This window comes from Panthera tigris, chromosome D3, assembly GCF_018350195.1.
Source record: "Panthera tigris isolate Pti1 chromosome D3, P.tigris_Pti1_mat1.1, whole genome shotgun sequence".
Classification (NCBI taxonomy): Eukaryota; Metazoa; Chordata; class Mammalia; order Carnivora; family Felidae; genus Panthera; species Panthera tigris.
The window spans coordinates 91,063,292-91,079,231 of NC_056671.1; the positions used below are offsets into that span (position 1 = coordinate 91,063,292).

Genomic DNA, 15,940 nt, shown 5'->3' on the forward strand with positions numbered 1-15,940 from the left:
CCTTCACCCCGCACGACGCACCCGAACAGAACAGGGCACCCTGATTCACAAAGCGGTGCACAACTGTGTTAGAAAACTGCTACGTTGCTTTTCTTATCAAGCACACAGACTGAGGCTACTTTTCACTCGCTCTTGAATCGCTTCGTCTACAAGCGCTGTTCTGACCCTCAGGAGCACCAATACACGTGCTTCAATTATCAGCGAGTGTGAACTGTAGAACGAGAGCAAACGCCACCACAAGGTCCCCTCCTCTTCCTCGGCTAACTATTCTTGGAACGCTCGCTGGCGGGAGGTAGCCAGCAACCCCTGGCTGGTAGTACGCGCCCAAGAGCCGCTCAGCAGGCTTGAACCGGCCAACCAGCAGGCCTGGACCCAAGACTAGACTTCTCCTGCCTGCATGGGAGTAGCAACGCGCCCGGGGAGATTCACCAGAGACGCTCTGCAGGCGAAATACGGGACTATCCAGGTAACCCGAGTTTCAGACAAAGGACAAATAATTTTTCGCACAGGCAGGTCTCAAATACCGCATGGGACACACACATGCTAAAAAACAGTTTGCATTCATCGCTTATCTCAAACCCAAACTTAACAGGTGTCTTCCCTTTTCACTTACTAAATCTGGCCGCTCTGACTTGTTCTTATCTGAAGCACATTATTCGAATGAATTACTTCAAATGAAGCACAGTGTGAGTCAGACACACGGCCCAAAGCACGTGTAAATGCGGACGTAAACAAACAAATACTACGTGTGAAGAGAAAAATGATTTGTCATTTACGTGCAGGATCATTAACTCTCTGGGAAGAGTAGAATGCATTCAGAGGTAACAGAGGAGAAGCCGTTACCTTCAAAAGACGCGACCCACGGGCACTCAACGACAGTCTGCAGCGGGCGGGGGCCTCTGGGATCCCCCGGACTCCCAGGTCCCACGCGTGCAAGCGGGGACCCGCCTGCAGCACCCATTGACGGTGGTCCAGCATCCTCCCTGGGCGGGCTGCAGACCCGTCACCCCTGCGCCCCGGCTCGAGGCCCCGCTGCGGGTGGGGGGGCTTTGGGGCACAGCTCGGCTGCAAAGGGGAGGGTCGGGGCCCCCCAGGAGCCAGAGAGAGAAGGGGCACAGCTTGAGGACGCACAGAGCACGACCCTGTTCCCTCCTCCTGGAAGCCTCTTCCCTGCCTCCCCTCCCCACCTGAACAACAGCACGAGCACTGACCGGGGACTCACGTCTCGGCTTCCACACCATTACCGGTACAATCTTGAGAAAGCCTCCTTGAACCTCTAATCCTCAGAGACTAACACCTACACCTACTGGGTTACGACCAAGGTTTACCAAGCCTCACAACGCTTGGGTGAGGACGTGGGCCTGGGGATGTCCCCGCACGGTAAGGCTGCTACTTCAAGTCTGTAGAATCAAGACTGATGACTGGGCGTGTTGGAAAAACGCGAGAGCGATGTGGGAAAAAGTTAAAAATACCTCACAGGATCCGTCAACAGTTCCACGGGGACTAAGCCACTGGAATAAAGCAAACTAGACTTAGTGAATGAAAACATTTGAACAGTGGGGTAGGGAATGTCTTTCTAAGTCACGTGTAAAAGCCAATAAAGGAAAAAATGAACAGTTCTGGGGCGCCTGGGTGGCTCAGTTGGTTGGGCGTCTGACTTCAGCTCAGGTCATGATCCCACCGTTCGTGGGTTCGAGCCCCGCGCCGGGCTCTGTGCTGACAGCTCAGAGCCCGGAGCCCGCTTCAGAGTCTGTGTCTCCCTCTCTCTCTGCCCCTCCCCCGCTCATGCTTTGTCTCACTCTGTTTCTCAAAAATAAATAAATGTAAAAAAAAAAAAAAATGAACATTCTTCTTCTTTCAGATGAGCAGCCGTCGAAAGTTTGTAATTCCCAGCATGACTGCACGTGTTCACGGGCTGCTGGTGGGTATGAGGGTTATCACAACCTACCTGGCTGCATCCACAGAAACAGAAAACGTGCAAACCCCCCAGACCGGCAATGTCACTCAAGAGGTTGGTCTCGAAGATCTCCTAAGTGGTCTCAATGATCTATGTTACCAGCAACTTTCCTGCAGCACTATCTGTCATGAAACAGCCTGAACATCCATCAACGGGCAAGTCAGTTCGATCGTGCTCCACTCTGAGGCAGTTCAACGGCAAGGCAGAGACATTCTGTCGACGCAGAGGAGTTCCAAGACATGTCATTAGATGGAAAACAAGCATCAGAGCACAACAAGTAGGATAGGCTTATTAGGTAGCTCAACAAGAAAAGTCTACGTATGCCTACCCACCAACGGGTGTGAGTACACACAAAAGGCCTGCAGAGGACAAAACAGAAGTCGCCGTGGTAGCGGAGGCAGGCGAGGGAGAGGCAGTCAAGGAGGACGGTCTGTCTGTGCGCGGAGGGCCTGGACTGCTGGCAGTCGGCGTGTGTTCGTGAAAGAAAGACCCCTGCAGGATTTCTGGAGGAGAACGGAATCCTCAAATCAGCAACCTGAGCACAGCGCGGTCCGGCCCCTGCAACGTCCCTGCTCCACCTCCCACCGCCGTCCCCACGAGGGACGCAGGGCCAGGAGGCAGCCTCGGGAGAAGGGACAGCCTGGGGAGGGTGGGGTGAGCAGTCCCAAGGCAAGAGAACTGGGGCCAGGGGCCCTAAGTTGCCCTGGAAGGCCCTCCTCCACCACCAAGGGCACCGGAAGGAGCTGAGACGTGACAAGTTCACACGGCCGCCAGGGCTCTCCCTGCGGGAGGCTCACGGGACACTCTGCTCCTGGAGCTCCTGTGGCCAACGGCCACGGTCTGGGGTTCCGTCTCTGGCCTTGGGACAGAAAAAAGAAGGCAAGGACAGGTGTCCTCTGAGACCAGACCTACAGCCACGTGGGTCCACTGCCCCCCAACGTCATGACTTACCCCTGCTAGGTATTTGGGGTTCCATGATGCCCTGGATCCTGCACTGCCCTTCACCCGTCTGACTGGAGGAAGAGGGAGGGGACAGCACGGGGGCTGAACATTTAAGGGGACACAATGACCAGTGGCCGGCTGCGTGGGCGGGTGGCGCCGGATGAGTGGGTGACGGGAAGTCACGGCCAGTGCGTCACCTCCACCCACACGCGCTGTGCCAGCTCACAGGTGCGGGCCAGCTCCGAAAAGTCTTCCAAACAGCCACAGCAGCCCCCGCCCCCATCGGATCTTAAAATTCAAAGGAAAAGATCTTTAATTCAAGAAGGGTGGGGGAAGAGAGAGAGAGAGAGAGAAATTCTGACCTAGAATGGAAAAGAAGTGTTCAGAACAGGGGCTATTTAGAAGGTCGGAGGCTCCAACGTCTGCCAAGTGCCGTCCAGCTTGGGAGGCAGTCCTGCAGAAGCGATTTTATCTATTCACGACTAACGCGCAAGCATGATGCCCTTTTGTAACTGGGGTTTCAAAACAATATCAAGAATTTGTTTCTAAGTGGTGTGTAGGCTTATCGCCATGGAAACTGCAGACACTCTGCACACAACCTGTCCAGAACCTTCTTCGCGTTCAGAGTCCCCAAAATCTCCCATCGGAACTCTGCCCTTCCTTTAATACCGAAAATTCAGGAACTTGGGCGGTCATCTTCCGGTGACACACGGGACTGCTCTTTGAGGCTCTCGTGGATTCTTCTCCAGCAGTTAAGGATGTTTACAATAAAAACAGCTTTTAAGGGTCTATGGCTCGTCTCAACCTCACGGCCCTCCCCTACTGTACTTCATCATTTCAGGAAATACAGCACCTGATGTTTCTTTAAGATGGAAATTTTCAATCCACTCCACTGCTGTCAATTTCTAATGGAATACCAAAATAAGCAGTATACATCGTATCCCATGAATTGTGTAGTGATCAATTTCTTAAAAACCAGTAATATGACAGACGAGTCACGGTGGCAGCCAGAAGTGGAAAATGGAAACACGATCGTTTCACTCTCACAAACCATGTTCTCCAGGTGTCCGGGCCAACTACCGAGCTATCCCAACGGCGCTCTCCCTGGACTCACCCACCCGAGTTCACGGGCAGGAGCAACCTGGTTTCCCGACTTCCAAGGAAGGGCGGCTCCCAAGTGTTACATTCAGACAAAGGCAGAATGTTCTACAGGATGGCCGGCTCAGCAAAGGGTGTCGCTCGATTATCACTTTGGAGGAGGTATTTCCATAACCCAAGAGAATGTTAAATAAAAACGATAATCACAGTCAACGTGGAATGGTTTATTCACCGTGCCGAAAGTAATTCTTCTGTAGTCGGGAAGAGACAACAGGAGTGATGCTCAGATCCGGCTCGCTTCTCCAAGAACGCATTTGGCAGCCTGCAGTCGGCCCAAATGTCTTACTAATCTGTGAAAATACTTCTCTCGAGTCAACGTCTGCCTTTGTAAATAAAACAGGAGGCGAGGCATCCTTCAAACGCACAGGATCAGGCCGACCGCTTACCGAATCAGGTAAAACTCCAGTCGTGACACTACGACCTTCTAAGCCTTTATCTGGAGAAGTGGACACCTCACGTTTTACTTCTAGTAAAAGGCAGATCTAAAGCCGCAATCTGTCTGAATATGCACAGACTATGCAAATTACGTATGGAAACCGTGTGTGCAAATACTGATCCTATCAGCAGCGTACCAAGGTTTCACCAAGAACCGGCCTCAGATTAGGTCCGGCATACAGGAAATTAAGAAACGTCAAAAAGAAAAAAAACAACTCAACTTATAAATGAAACGTTAAGAATCCGTGCCAAAGAGGAGCACACAACTAAAACGCTTACCAAATAAAAGCTAAACACTTGAAGAAAGAGAGTCTAAACTCACTGAGTAATTCAGTGTGCCCACCACGCACAGGCCCACCAAGCAGAATGCAAACCAGGCAGCGGCCACGGGGCGATGAGGTCCTCCCCGAGCATGTTGATGACCTGGGTTCCATGACGGGACAGGAGGGCCCTGCCCGTCTCAGGCCACATGGGTGAGCAGCGTCTTGACCAGTGGCCGCCAGCGCTCACGGGATTGTCCTTGGAGGGGCCAGGCCCAGGGCGCCATGCCCACCACCTGTGCTGAGGGGCAGTTGCCAGGGACCTGACGCAGGGAGGCGGGAAGCACACGGTGACCTCAGTCACTGCTTCCCAAGCCGCCGGGCAAGAGCTGTGCCGGGTCTGGGGCGGCACGGGCTGTGTGTGTGTGTGTGTGTGTGTGTGTGTGTGTGTGTGTGTCCTCGGGCGCTGGGTACCGGGCAGGCCCAGCCCACTTCCGCTCCCTGCGCACATCAGTGACGCTCTGGAAGCAGGCTGGACAGCAGCCTGGGAGGGGAGGGCCGGAGTCCCGAGAAAGGCAACTTCCAAGTCGTGATCCCAAGAGTCACACTGGCCAGAAGGACCACAGAAGTAGCAAACTCCTGCTCTCCCAGGAGGCCTCAGGGCTGGGTCACGTCCACACGGTTCTCTCCACTTAAAACGCCCCGAGGCACACATTTGTGGGAACACTCGCTCTCAGCCGAGCCTTCACCGTGGTCGGTCCAGGCCGCCGTCACAGGTAGCAGGACACGCGGCAGCCGGTAAGCACGGTGCACCGTGCGACATCCCCCCTACGGGACGCGGGTCTCAGCGTGGCTCCCTGCAAGCCCAAGGTGGGCCTCATGCGTCCCAGCGTGGCCACCAGCCACCACTCAAGTCACAGATGCCACGGGGCGGGCAGGACCAACAAGACACAACACCTGCCCTCAACGAGATCACGACTCGGTGACAGACACCGACGCGAGGACACAGTGTGGCACAAGACAAACCCCAGGAGACCACAACAGACGCACACATTCCAGGCCCAGGGTGGTCCCTCTGCCGGAAGGGACGTGCGCGGGCTCCAGGGTGGCCCAGCAGGGAGGACGGGCCTGGAGCCGCGATGGCAGGGAGGGGCTTTGAGGACCTAGGGCACACTCGGGCCACACGGAGGGCAGGCGGGGGTTCCGGACAAGGTGCGGCAGGGGACCGGGGCGGCGGGTCAAGGCCACGGCTGTGGTCGGGGCTGAACTCTCCCACCTGCTCCCAGACGGCACCTGTGCCTGCAGCAAGCGCCCGGTAACGGTGCGAACAGGCGGATGCAGTCACAGGGGCCACGTCACGGCTGCAGCGGGGGTGCCGCAATCACACCCGCGGCGGGTGGGCAAATACAGCAGGAACGCGTGGCGCCTGTCCAGGGCGCTCAGAGGTAGGCGGCATTTTCCCGGCGGCGCCACGCCAGGAAGCGCCGCGGTCCCCCCACTCACCAGGTGAACGGGGCTGCCCGGGAACCACCCCCGGTTCGCAAACACTGATCCGGAAACAAAATCCACGCGGCCCGCTCTACGGATGCCTCGGAACCGGGCTCCGTCCACGCCTTCGCGTGTGCCACCCCGTCCGGGCCGGAGCGGGAGCACCCAACTGACTTCTCTCCGTCCCCCAGGGGATGGATCTCGCCTACAGCGAGGGGCCCTGACGTTCCAAGTCAGGAGTCACATGCTCAAGTCTGAACTGGAGGACACCCAGGGCTCCTCTGCATGACAAGACGGCAAAGGCAACACCGACACCCCAGCCGGCATCACCCACCCCGCAGATGGGGGAGGACTCAACCTAGCAGGGCAGGACCAAAGCATCAGAACTTAGGACGTGACGCAGAGGCAGAAAAGGCGGAAAAGCTGTTGCGTATCAGCAAGCCTCTACGGGCACAGCGCGTGCGTCTTTATGGGAACGTGGGAACGTCACTAATCCCGGCTTTAGGGGTCGCCCACTCGGCCTCTTCAAGCAGGCTCCCAAGTGACAGACCGAAGCCAGCACCCGCCACGAAGAACACAGCGGGCTGCCTCCACCTTGACCCGCCCACAGGGCCAGCCTCAGTGTCCCCCTGGGGCTCCAGAGCCCCGGACGGGGAGACCACACACTCAGGGGGTCGAAGGCAGACAACTCACTGCTCCTCCGCACAAGAGGTAAGTTACAGCCTGGCATCCGGGCTCACGTGCCCTCCCGTGCCAGCCAGGCCGCCTTCCCAGGACACACCACGCGGCTCCGGGCAGACTAGGGCACTTCCTTGTACCTCAGTTTCCTTCCTGATAACAGGGGGACAGACTAAACACCTCTCAGTTCCCCCCAACTCTAAACTCCTGGGATCCTACCTTGCGTCAAAAAACAAGACCGGGAGATAAAATCAAGCGTTTGAATTATGCTAACAAACCCAAATTCTTGTGTGGTGTTGATTTTACTGTAACGGGGAACATGCATCCCGTTGGCGTGTCTCTCCGTGACAGGAAGAAAATCCCAGAGTGTAATCTCGAGTCTGACGCCTTTCGCGGTCAGACTGCAAAATTCATTCCGGAAGGTCCGGGAATGCAGCATTATACTCAAGCAAATGTTAGTACGCAGGCCAAGCACAGATATCAATGATCGAAGAATAAAAATACAGTAAAACATACCTAGCAAACACTATTGTCATTGTAATCCAGTTGTCCTCCAATGAGTGAGAAAGCACCCCGATTTCACAGGAGGGTTTCCGACTCGTAACAAGTTCCTCCGTGTTCGGCATCACGTAAGACCACGAAGAGAACCGTTACCACTCACACGTTTAATCTGCTAGGCATTTTCGGGCTCTCTTCTGTAATCTGGAAGAGACCGGTCTGCAGCTCTGTGCAGACGGGAGTCTCCCTCTCACCAGACCCCACCCCGGTGTTACCACTGGTGGAAACAAAGCCTCGGGAGAAGCCACACTGGGCCTGGCACCGGCCGTACAGGGGAGAGCAGCTCGCACTTTACAGCTTGGCACGTGACACCAATGTCACAGCATGTCACAGCTGCACTTCCTGCACGGTCAGCGGCCAGTTTGTGGACATTTATTAGAGATTTCTGAAAATGACCTCCGGGTTGCCAGAGTGATGGAGAAACCGAGCAAAGCAAGAATGAATGGACCGCCTGGTGACTGCATTGATTTTTACTTTTAGCGACCCCACCAGCTCGTCTGGAATAGAGCGCCCCCAGACCCCCGAGACCCCCTCAGGATTACCGCTCCCTGCATCCACCCGTCAAAGATCTGAGTCTTGGATGACACCGTCCCCAGATGAGCTTGCTTTCCTTCCCCTCCGCCCCAGTAAACCGCATCTTGTCAGGTCCCGTCTACACTTGGGGTTTCCCCTGGCCTCCCCTCCCTGATCCACAACCCCTTGATCTGCTCCATCCTGTTCAGCCTCTTGCTGCGGCCAAGGCTGGCGTCCTGCGTGAAGACAGAAGTCCCTCCCATCACCGAATCTGTGTCGGAGACCAGACCGTGCGGGGCTGCCACGTGGGTCCCGGCTTCGCCGCTGGGGATGCACATCTCAAGCGGATGTGGCCAGGAGCACGGTGGGAACAGAGCGTTCCGTGAGAGTTCCTTCTGCTCTACCCTGAAGCAAAGTCTCAGTCAGCAGTATTACAAGCTGCCCGTCTCAGCAGGTGCAGCCGCCGGGGGCAAAGAGCCCTCCCCAGCAGACCCCCGCAGCCACAGCGACGTCTGCCAGCTACGTTCACCTTAAATCCCGTTACAACGGGTGGACACGGGGTGGACGTATACAAACGTTTCTTCCTAGGCTGTTCCGATGACCGTCTGTGCTCTAATAAACGGAGAAGTGTGGCTGTCTAACCTCTCTGCCAGCTGCATGACCCAGGCAGCCCCCCCCCCCCACCCACCCACCAGGGCACAGTCAGGGACCGCCAGCCAGTCCCCCGCACGTGCGCAACTAACACATCACAGTTAGAAGACCAGGGATCATCCTTCAATTATGATGGAAGTAAGATGAGCCCTCACATCCGAGACCATTGGCCTGGAGGGAGGACATAAGCAGAGGAAGCGAGGCAAATGGGGGCTTTCTGAACTCAATGTGTCTTGTCCTTTAATTATCTTTCCTTTCCTTGGCTATCTTGCTTAATTCTGGAAACTCTCTCCTTAATTCTTCAAGCTGCGTACAACACCGCAGCACCTGTTCTAGGAACCTATTCCGCCGCGCGGTTGAGCAGGGTTTGACATCTGTGTCGATCACAAACAAATATCTGTGATTTCACAGGACTTCATCTGACACATGGGGCTTTGCGATCAATTAAAAAGTTCTACACAGGGAACAGGCTCACGAGATCACGGATCTGATGTGACAGGAGACTTTAGAACAACAAGAACTGGTCAAAACCTGGGTAGCCACGTAAGTTCTAACAGAAACAATATACAAATAAAAGGTAGGAAGGACCCGGGCTCCTCAGTGTTTTGCCTGAAGGCAGGTCCAGACACACGTGATGGCCCAAGACTAGGCAGGGCCACCCAAGGGTGCTTCTCACAATAGCACAGTCGGGAACCAAACCCTTCAAGACACGCTCGCCCAGGGTCCATCATTCCTCAATGACCCCCCATGCTTCCTGGGCAGAATTCTGCTTTGGCTTATTTACTTGTGAAAGAACACCCCCCGTCCTCATGATGGCCTCGAAGCGCCCTCACTCTGCTCTGGGTTTGGAAATGTTCGTTGTTATAAACATGCGTTACAGGTCCTTTCAATGCTCCTCTTCCCTAATTTAAAGGTTTCACGTTTTTTGTGAGCTCCAAATGTGTACTTTCTATCAGCGTCATGTCACCTTCCCCATGGACGATGAAATCTAGCCTTGTCACGTATTTTATATTTGGCTGAATTTTATTCACTACTTTGCCCTTCCATTCTGGTCAGCACTGAGGGCTGCTGGAACGCAGTTTTCTGGGGAAATTAAGGTAATGTGACAATCAGAGCTTTCCACACAAGTACACGGCAACACTGAACAAAGAACGTGTCACGAGAAAAAGGTTTCCTTGGGGCACCTGGGTGGCTCAGTCGGTTAAGTATCCAACTTTGGCTCAGGTCATGATCTTGCGGTTCGTGAGTTTGAGCCGCACATCGGGGTTTATGCTGAGAGCTCAGAGCCTGGAGGCCGTTTCAGATTCTGTTTCTCTCTCTCTCTCCCCCTCTCTCTCTCTATTTCTCACTGCCCCTCCCCCACTTATGCTGTCTCCCTCTCTCAAAAATAAATAAACGTTTAAAAAAAATAAAAAAAAATAAAAAAGGTTTCCTTTAATTAATCTGATAGTGGAAAGTTTCTCTAGATCCAGGAGCAGCATTCGAATCCATTCCTGAATGTCAACAAATCTTTGGGTAAAATCATGGCACAAGGGGGACTTTCCAAGAAGCATCACAAAAATAGGAACCCTAACTGTGAACTCTGCTGCCACCAGGAGCCAGGTTCACTCTCCCAGGAACTACTGTGGTCTTTTTTGTGATCGCTTCCCACACGTTTCCTCTCGGGCTTGTAGCCAGGCATCCCGTCTAAGTTCTGGGAGAATCTAAAGTTGCCTACGTGTTTAAAGATCGAAGTAATCCTTTCGTCACAGCGATGACGAGCATTTTCCACAGTTGCACACATCTTCTCACAAAAGAAAGGCAGGCTGCAGATCGAAACAGAGGATTCAAAACACCCATTTGCCTCTCAAAGTCCTTAGCCAAACCCTGCAGATGAGAGTTTGTGAGCAGTAAAGGCAGGTCGCTCCTCAAAGAGCATCTAGGAAGCAGCGGTGTAATGACCAGGCCAGACCAGTAGAGGCCTGCTGAGACTAGATGGTCTGTGGTTTCAGAAGGAAAGATCCTGTCCTTTTGAGTCACAACAGGTACCACCTGCAGACCCACAACGTTCTTGAACACTTCGTGCCACGGTCACGACGTGAACTCCTTCGCCAGTTTCTCAATAAACAGTCGACCTGAACTCAACTAGGATACGCAGACTTGTTGCAAAACCCTTTAATTAATCTACTCTCTCAAAAAACAGATCACATGGGGACTCTGCGTGGCTCAGTCCCTTAAACGTCCAACTCTTGCTCTCGGCTCAGGTCGTGACCTCCTGGTTCCTGAGATCGAGCCCCATGTCGGGCTCTGCGCTGACAGCACGGAGCCTGCTTGGGATCCTCTCTCTCCCTCGCTCTCTGCCCCTCCCCCACCTGCATGCATGCATGCTCTCTCTTAAAATAAACTTTAAAAAAATGAGTCACATATAGAAAATATACATAACCTCATTAAGATGTAAATTATAATCTTAAAAGTTTAAAAAATCTGAGATGAAAAAAAGTAAGGTCCAATTTAAAGTTCAGCCAACGGGGCACCTGGGTGGCTCAGCCCGTTAAGCGTCCGACTCCAGCTCAGGTCATGATCTCATGGTTCGTGAGTTGGAGCCCTGCGTCGGGCTCTGTGCTGACAGCTCAGAGCCTGGAGCCTGCTTGGGATTCTATGTCTCCTTCTCTCTCTGTCCCTCCCCCTCTCGTACTGTCTCTCTGTCTCAAAAATAAATTAAACATTAAAAACATAAAAAACATCAAAAAAACTTAAAGTGAAAATCATTTGATCTTTCCAACACTGATTTCCAAAGAACTATTGAATTAGCTTATCATTAATCATTCGACTACCACTACCATAGGTGAGGGAAAAGTTCAAGAGCTCTTTTGAAAATTAAAGATAATTGTCTTCAAAGTGAAAAGAAAAAGGATTTAGTCCTAACCTAATATTTTATCCGGTGTGTTCCAAAAAACAGTCCTAGTGTTATTGGAATACAATCAGTGAAGTCCATAGTCACCACAACTTTTTAAAGAGGAAAACCCAGAATTAAGCTTCAAAACTGCCAACCGAAGGTCGCAACGGGGGTCACCAGGTTGCACAAGACAAACGGTAAGAAGAATCCTAAGCTCACAGAACGAGCTCTGCGTTTTCGGAGACTTCTGCTCCTTCCCACAGGTTAATGAGTAAGAAACGAGACAGGAAACGAGGCTCGGTGCACAATGTGTTATTGTCCGTTTATCTGCGCGTCCACTCCCCATGTGTGTGCAGAGTCGACACAGGCTCTTCACGGGATTGGAGAAACTTCTTTCTACGCTTTTTCTGACTCAATATAATTTGGCTGTAGTCGACTCTCGTATAATACGCTGTATAAACCTACAATAAACCCTGTTCCAAAGAATTGTCTAATCCCTAATAAGGAAAAGATGACAGATGTGTGTTTTGTTTTGGAAAAATGCACAAGGGTCGTTCTCCTCACCACAGACTATAAACAGCCCTGCTGAGGCACTGGGGTTTTCTATGTCCCTGGCCTTTCAGGTAAAAGCACCATCTGCGAACCCGTTTCCAGGGAGAAGGGAAAAACAGTCCTGGTTACGCAGAGAGCGTTACACGTTCTATAACTGAAACATCACCTTCCGCTAGAAAGTGCCCAAAACAAAACAAAACAAATGAATACGATATCTGAATGCTTAAGATTTATAAAAAGTAGGGAAACGATGAAAACAAAGTGGGCCAAGCATCTTTAAATATTTACATAGCTGCTATTTGGAAAGTAATCTGTTCCAATGAGCCGTCTCTAAACCCACAGGGTTACTTGAATCCAAGGAGATTAATTAGAACTGCACACCAATTTGAAGTTACTCTTTTACTCACTGTCTGGTGGTGCAAAGGAGAAAAGCGGAGGCAAGCGTGTGTGGGCGTGTGCGCACGCGCATGCCCCACGGGGAAGGGAACAGGCCCCGGGAGTAAAGGGGAAGAGGAGGGCCCACCTTGGAGGTGTCCCATCACTGCTCTTTGCTCAGAAAGGGCCGATGCCCCAGAGGGACATTAATGCAACAGGCCAAAGCCGTTCGTTAAAGCAAGGGCATACAGGCAGCTGGCAAGAAAGGAGGCAGATGTGGAGCTGACAGGCACCTGTGTCTGCACCCACCTGCCGAGCTCCAAGTATATACTGGCCACATGGCACCTGGGTGTGGGGCCACCTGGGTGCAAGGCTACCTGGGCACAGGGTCACCTAAGTGGGGGACCACCTGGGTCTGGGAAACCAGGACCCCAAGGCGCAAGGCTGAGCAGTGACTACCTGGGCCCGGGGTCACCGGGCGGCCAGGACCACCTGGGCCTGGACCTCCTGCACTGAGGGCTGGCGTCGGAGGCCCACCTGAGCCTGCACTCTCCAGGCACGTGTTACCTGGACACCGGGCCTCCCCGGGTTCAGGGACACTTTGGGAAGGTCTACCTAGGCACAGGGCACCTTGGGCCTGGGATATCCGGACATGGGGCCACCCGGGGGGCGGGGCTGCCTGAGCCCGGACTACTTGGGCGGGAGTCTCCCAGGTAGAGGGGTATCCGGCCCCGCACTGCGGGGGCCCAGCCGCCTGGGCGCGCGCGCGCTCACCTGGAGCCGGGTCGACCGCACCGTCCTCTCCGCTCTCGTCCGCAGCCTCGTCGGCCAGGCCCGAGCCCGGGGAGTCGGCGGCGGCACCACAGGCCGAGCCCGGGCTGCTGGGCTGCGAGGCCGAGTCGCCCTCGCTGAACGAGCCGCAGCGCGCACGGGGCGCGCGCTCCCCGGGGCCGTCGCGGTCCCTGCGCGCGCGGCGGTGCACCCGGGAGTGCAGCACCATCTGGTGGTACGTGCGGAAGATCTTGCCGCACTCGAAGCACTCGGAGGACTTGCCGTGGCCGGCGGGGACGGCGGCGCGGCGGCTGGGGCGCGCGGCCGGCCGGGCGTCCAGGGGCCCGGGCGCGGGGTCCCCGGGCGCGCCCGCCCGCTTGCGCGGGGGCCCCTGCGCGCCCGCCTCCGGCTCGCGCTTGCGCTTCTCCTGGCTCACCAGGATGTACTCGCGCCGCTCCTTGTCGAAGGCCACGTCCCCGGCCAGCGCCTCGTCCCACGCGCCGTACTTGAGGTACTCGGCCGGCTCGGCCACCTTGCCCCGGGTGGCCAGCTGCCAGGCCTGGTAGCTGTTGACCGGGTCCAGCTCGGCCACGCGCCGCCCGGCCTGCCCGCGGGCGGGCGCGCCGGCCACCGTGGGCCGCAGGTTCAGGCACTGAAGGAAGAGCTGCTTGGAGTCCGGGGGGCCGCCCTGCACCACGGCGCCCTCCCCGGCCGGAGCCCGCGTCCGACCGGCCTCCACCCGGCGGTGGATGGCGTTGTGCGCGTTCAAGCTGTCCAGGTTTGTAAACAGGTTCCCGCACTTGGTGCAGACTTCGTAGAGGGACAGGCCAGCCACGATCATCTCCTCCTGCACCACGTTGTTGATGGTGGCGACGGGGTCCAGCTCGCTCCTGGGCTTGTTCTTGCTCCCCGTCTTGGGGCCGTGCGCCTTCATGTGGTTCTTGAGGAACCACGGCTCTTTGAATCTCCGGCCACAGATGTGGCAGCCGTGGTCGAAGGAGCCTCTGTGCTTCTTCATGTGAGCCTTCAGGAACCAGGTCTGGCTGAAGGCCTGGCCGCACACCTCGCAGGGGAACTCCCCGGGGGTCAGCTCGGGCTTGCCGTGCTCCGCGTCCGCCTCGGCACCGCTGGGCACCTGCGCGGTGATGTGGTCCTTCTCGATGTGGCTCAGCAGGGACTCCTCCCGGAGGGTCACGTAGCTGCACAGCCGGCACCGGAAGGGCTTGTGAGCCTGGTGCACGTGGTTCTCCAGGTCCTTCCTGTGCTCAAACTTGCACTTGCAGAAGGAGCACTGGGCTGCGGCCTGGCCCTCCCCCGGGGCGCCCGCGGCGCCCTCCGCCTCCTTCTTGCTGCTCCTCAGCAGGATCTTGCTGTTGTCCACCTGGGTGGCCCCGTTCAGGATCCTGTTGCAGGCGGAGGTGCTCTTCGTGGGGCTGGTGCACCCATCCAGGCCCTCAGACACCCGCAGCTCGCCAGCCTCCGGCTCGTGGCCCTGGACCAGCGTGCCTGTGCGGTGGCTGCGAATGTGGATCTTCAGGTTGCCCTTCTGCGAGGCCCTGTGGTCACAGTAGGGACACTTGTAGGGCTTCTCCCCCGTGTGCTTGCGCATGTGCTGTGAGAGGGAGCTCTGGAAGGGGAAGCTTTTGCCACAGATGCAGCAGCTGTGGCTCATGGCCTTGTCCCCGTCCACCTCGGGGCTCCTGCTGGCCCTGCCGGGGCTCGAGCCCCTCCTCAGCTCCACCTCGGCCTCTCGGCTGCGATCCATCTCCGCGACAGGGGCTCCCCGGCAGGGGCGGGCACGGCTTTCTGTCGCACAGGCCTGCCAGACGCCGTCTTATCTCTCCATTTTCCGACGGGGCCTTGGCTTCCCGGCTGCAGAGACGCACCTCCCAGGACGACGTGCGTCTCCTACCTGGAAAGCATGGCGGGCGGCAGAGAGCACCTGCAACACAAGAGACACGGAGATCTTAGGAACACGGTTTCCCACGTGAGCAGGGACCCAGTAACATCCTCGGGGAGCGACGGGCAGACTCCTTAAAGATATCAATCCAGTCCAGGTTAAAGGAGACGCCAACAGAAATTCAAATCCATGTACAAGCAGCTGCTTTGCTCTCAAAGACCAAAAGTTTAAAGAAAAAACATTTTTTTTTTGAGATTTGTTTTTGAGAGAGACCGAGTATGAGCAGGGGAGGGGCAGAGGGAGAGGGAAACACAGAAATCCAAAGCAGGCTCCAGGCTCTGAGCCGTCGGCACAGAGCCCGACAGGAGCCTCAAACCCATGAACCATAAGATCATGACCTGAGCCGAAGTCGGACACTTAACCGACTGAGCCACCCAGGCGCCCCTCAAAAACCAGTAGTTAAACAACTACTGACAATGATTGTGTGCTGAATCATTAAAATAAATAATTGCTGGGGTGCCTGGGTGGCTCAGTCAGTTAAGCGTCCGACTCTGGGTTTTAGCTCAGGTCATGATCTCACAGTTTCATGAGTTCAAGTCCCACGTCGGGGTCTGTGCTGACAGTGTGGAGCTTGTTTGGGATTCCCTCTCTCTCTCTCTCTCTCTCTCTCTCTGCCTCTCCCCCACTCTCACTGTCTCAGTCTCTCTCAAAATAGGTAAATAAACCAAAAAAAAAAAAATTAATAAATACTTGTAAATGACTTCATGCTAAAATAATTTTCTCCAGAAGATACCAGATCTTTAAAGAGAGACTCAGGTGCATGAAGC

At 55.2% G+C, this 15,940-nt stretch overlaps 1 protein-coding gene and 1 long non-coding RNA gene across 8 annotated transcripts in view; both read right to left on the minus strand.

The window, feature by feature from the left end:
- ZNF516 (zinc finger protein 516) overlaps positions 1 to 15,940 on the minus strand; it is a 125,292-nt gene that overhangs the window by 58,000 nt on the left and 51,352 nt on the right. For all 7 annotated transcript variants that reach the window (XM_042962270.1, XM_042962271.1, XM_042962272.1 and 4 more), the window contains one exon: positions 13,217 to 15,155. In XM_042962270.1, coding sequence (XP_042818204.1) covers positions 13,217 to 14,978 — 1,762 coding nt within the window. In that variant the 5' untranslated portion in view covers positions 14,979 to 15,155. The remainder of the gene's footprint in view (positions 1 to 13,216; positions 15,156 to 15,940) is intronic.
- On the minus strand, positions 7,932 to 9,561 carry LOC122232605. The gene is made up of 2 exons (XR_006209964.1): positions 8,519 to 9,561; positions 7,932 to 8,394 (listed from the first exon to the last, which is right to left on the minus strand). It is a non-coding gene; the product is annotated as an uncharacterized LOC122232605 (long non-coding RNA).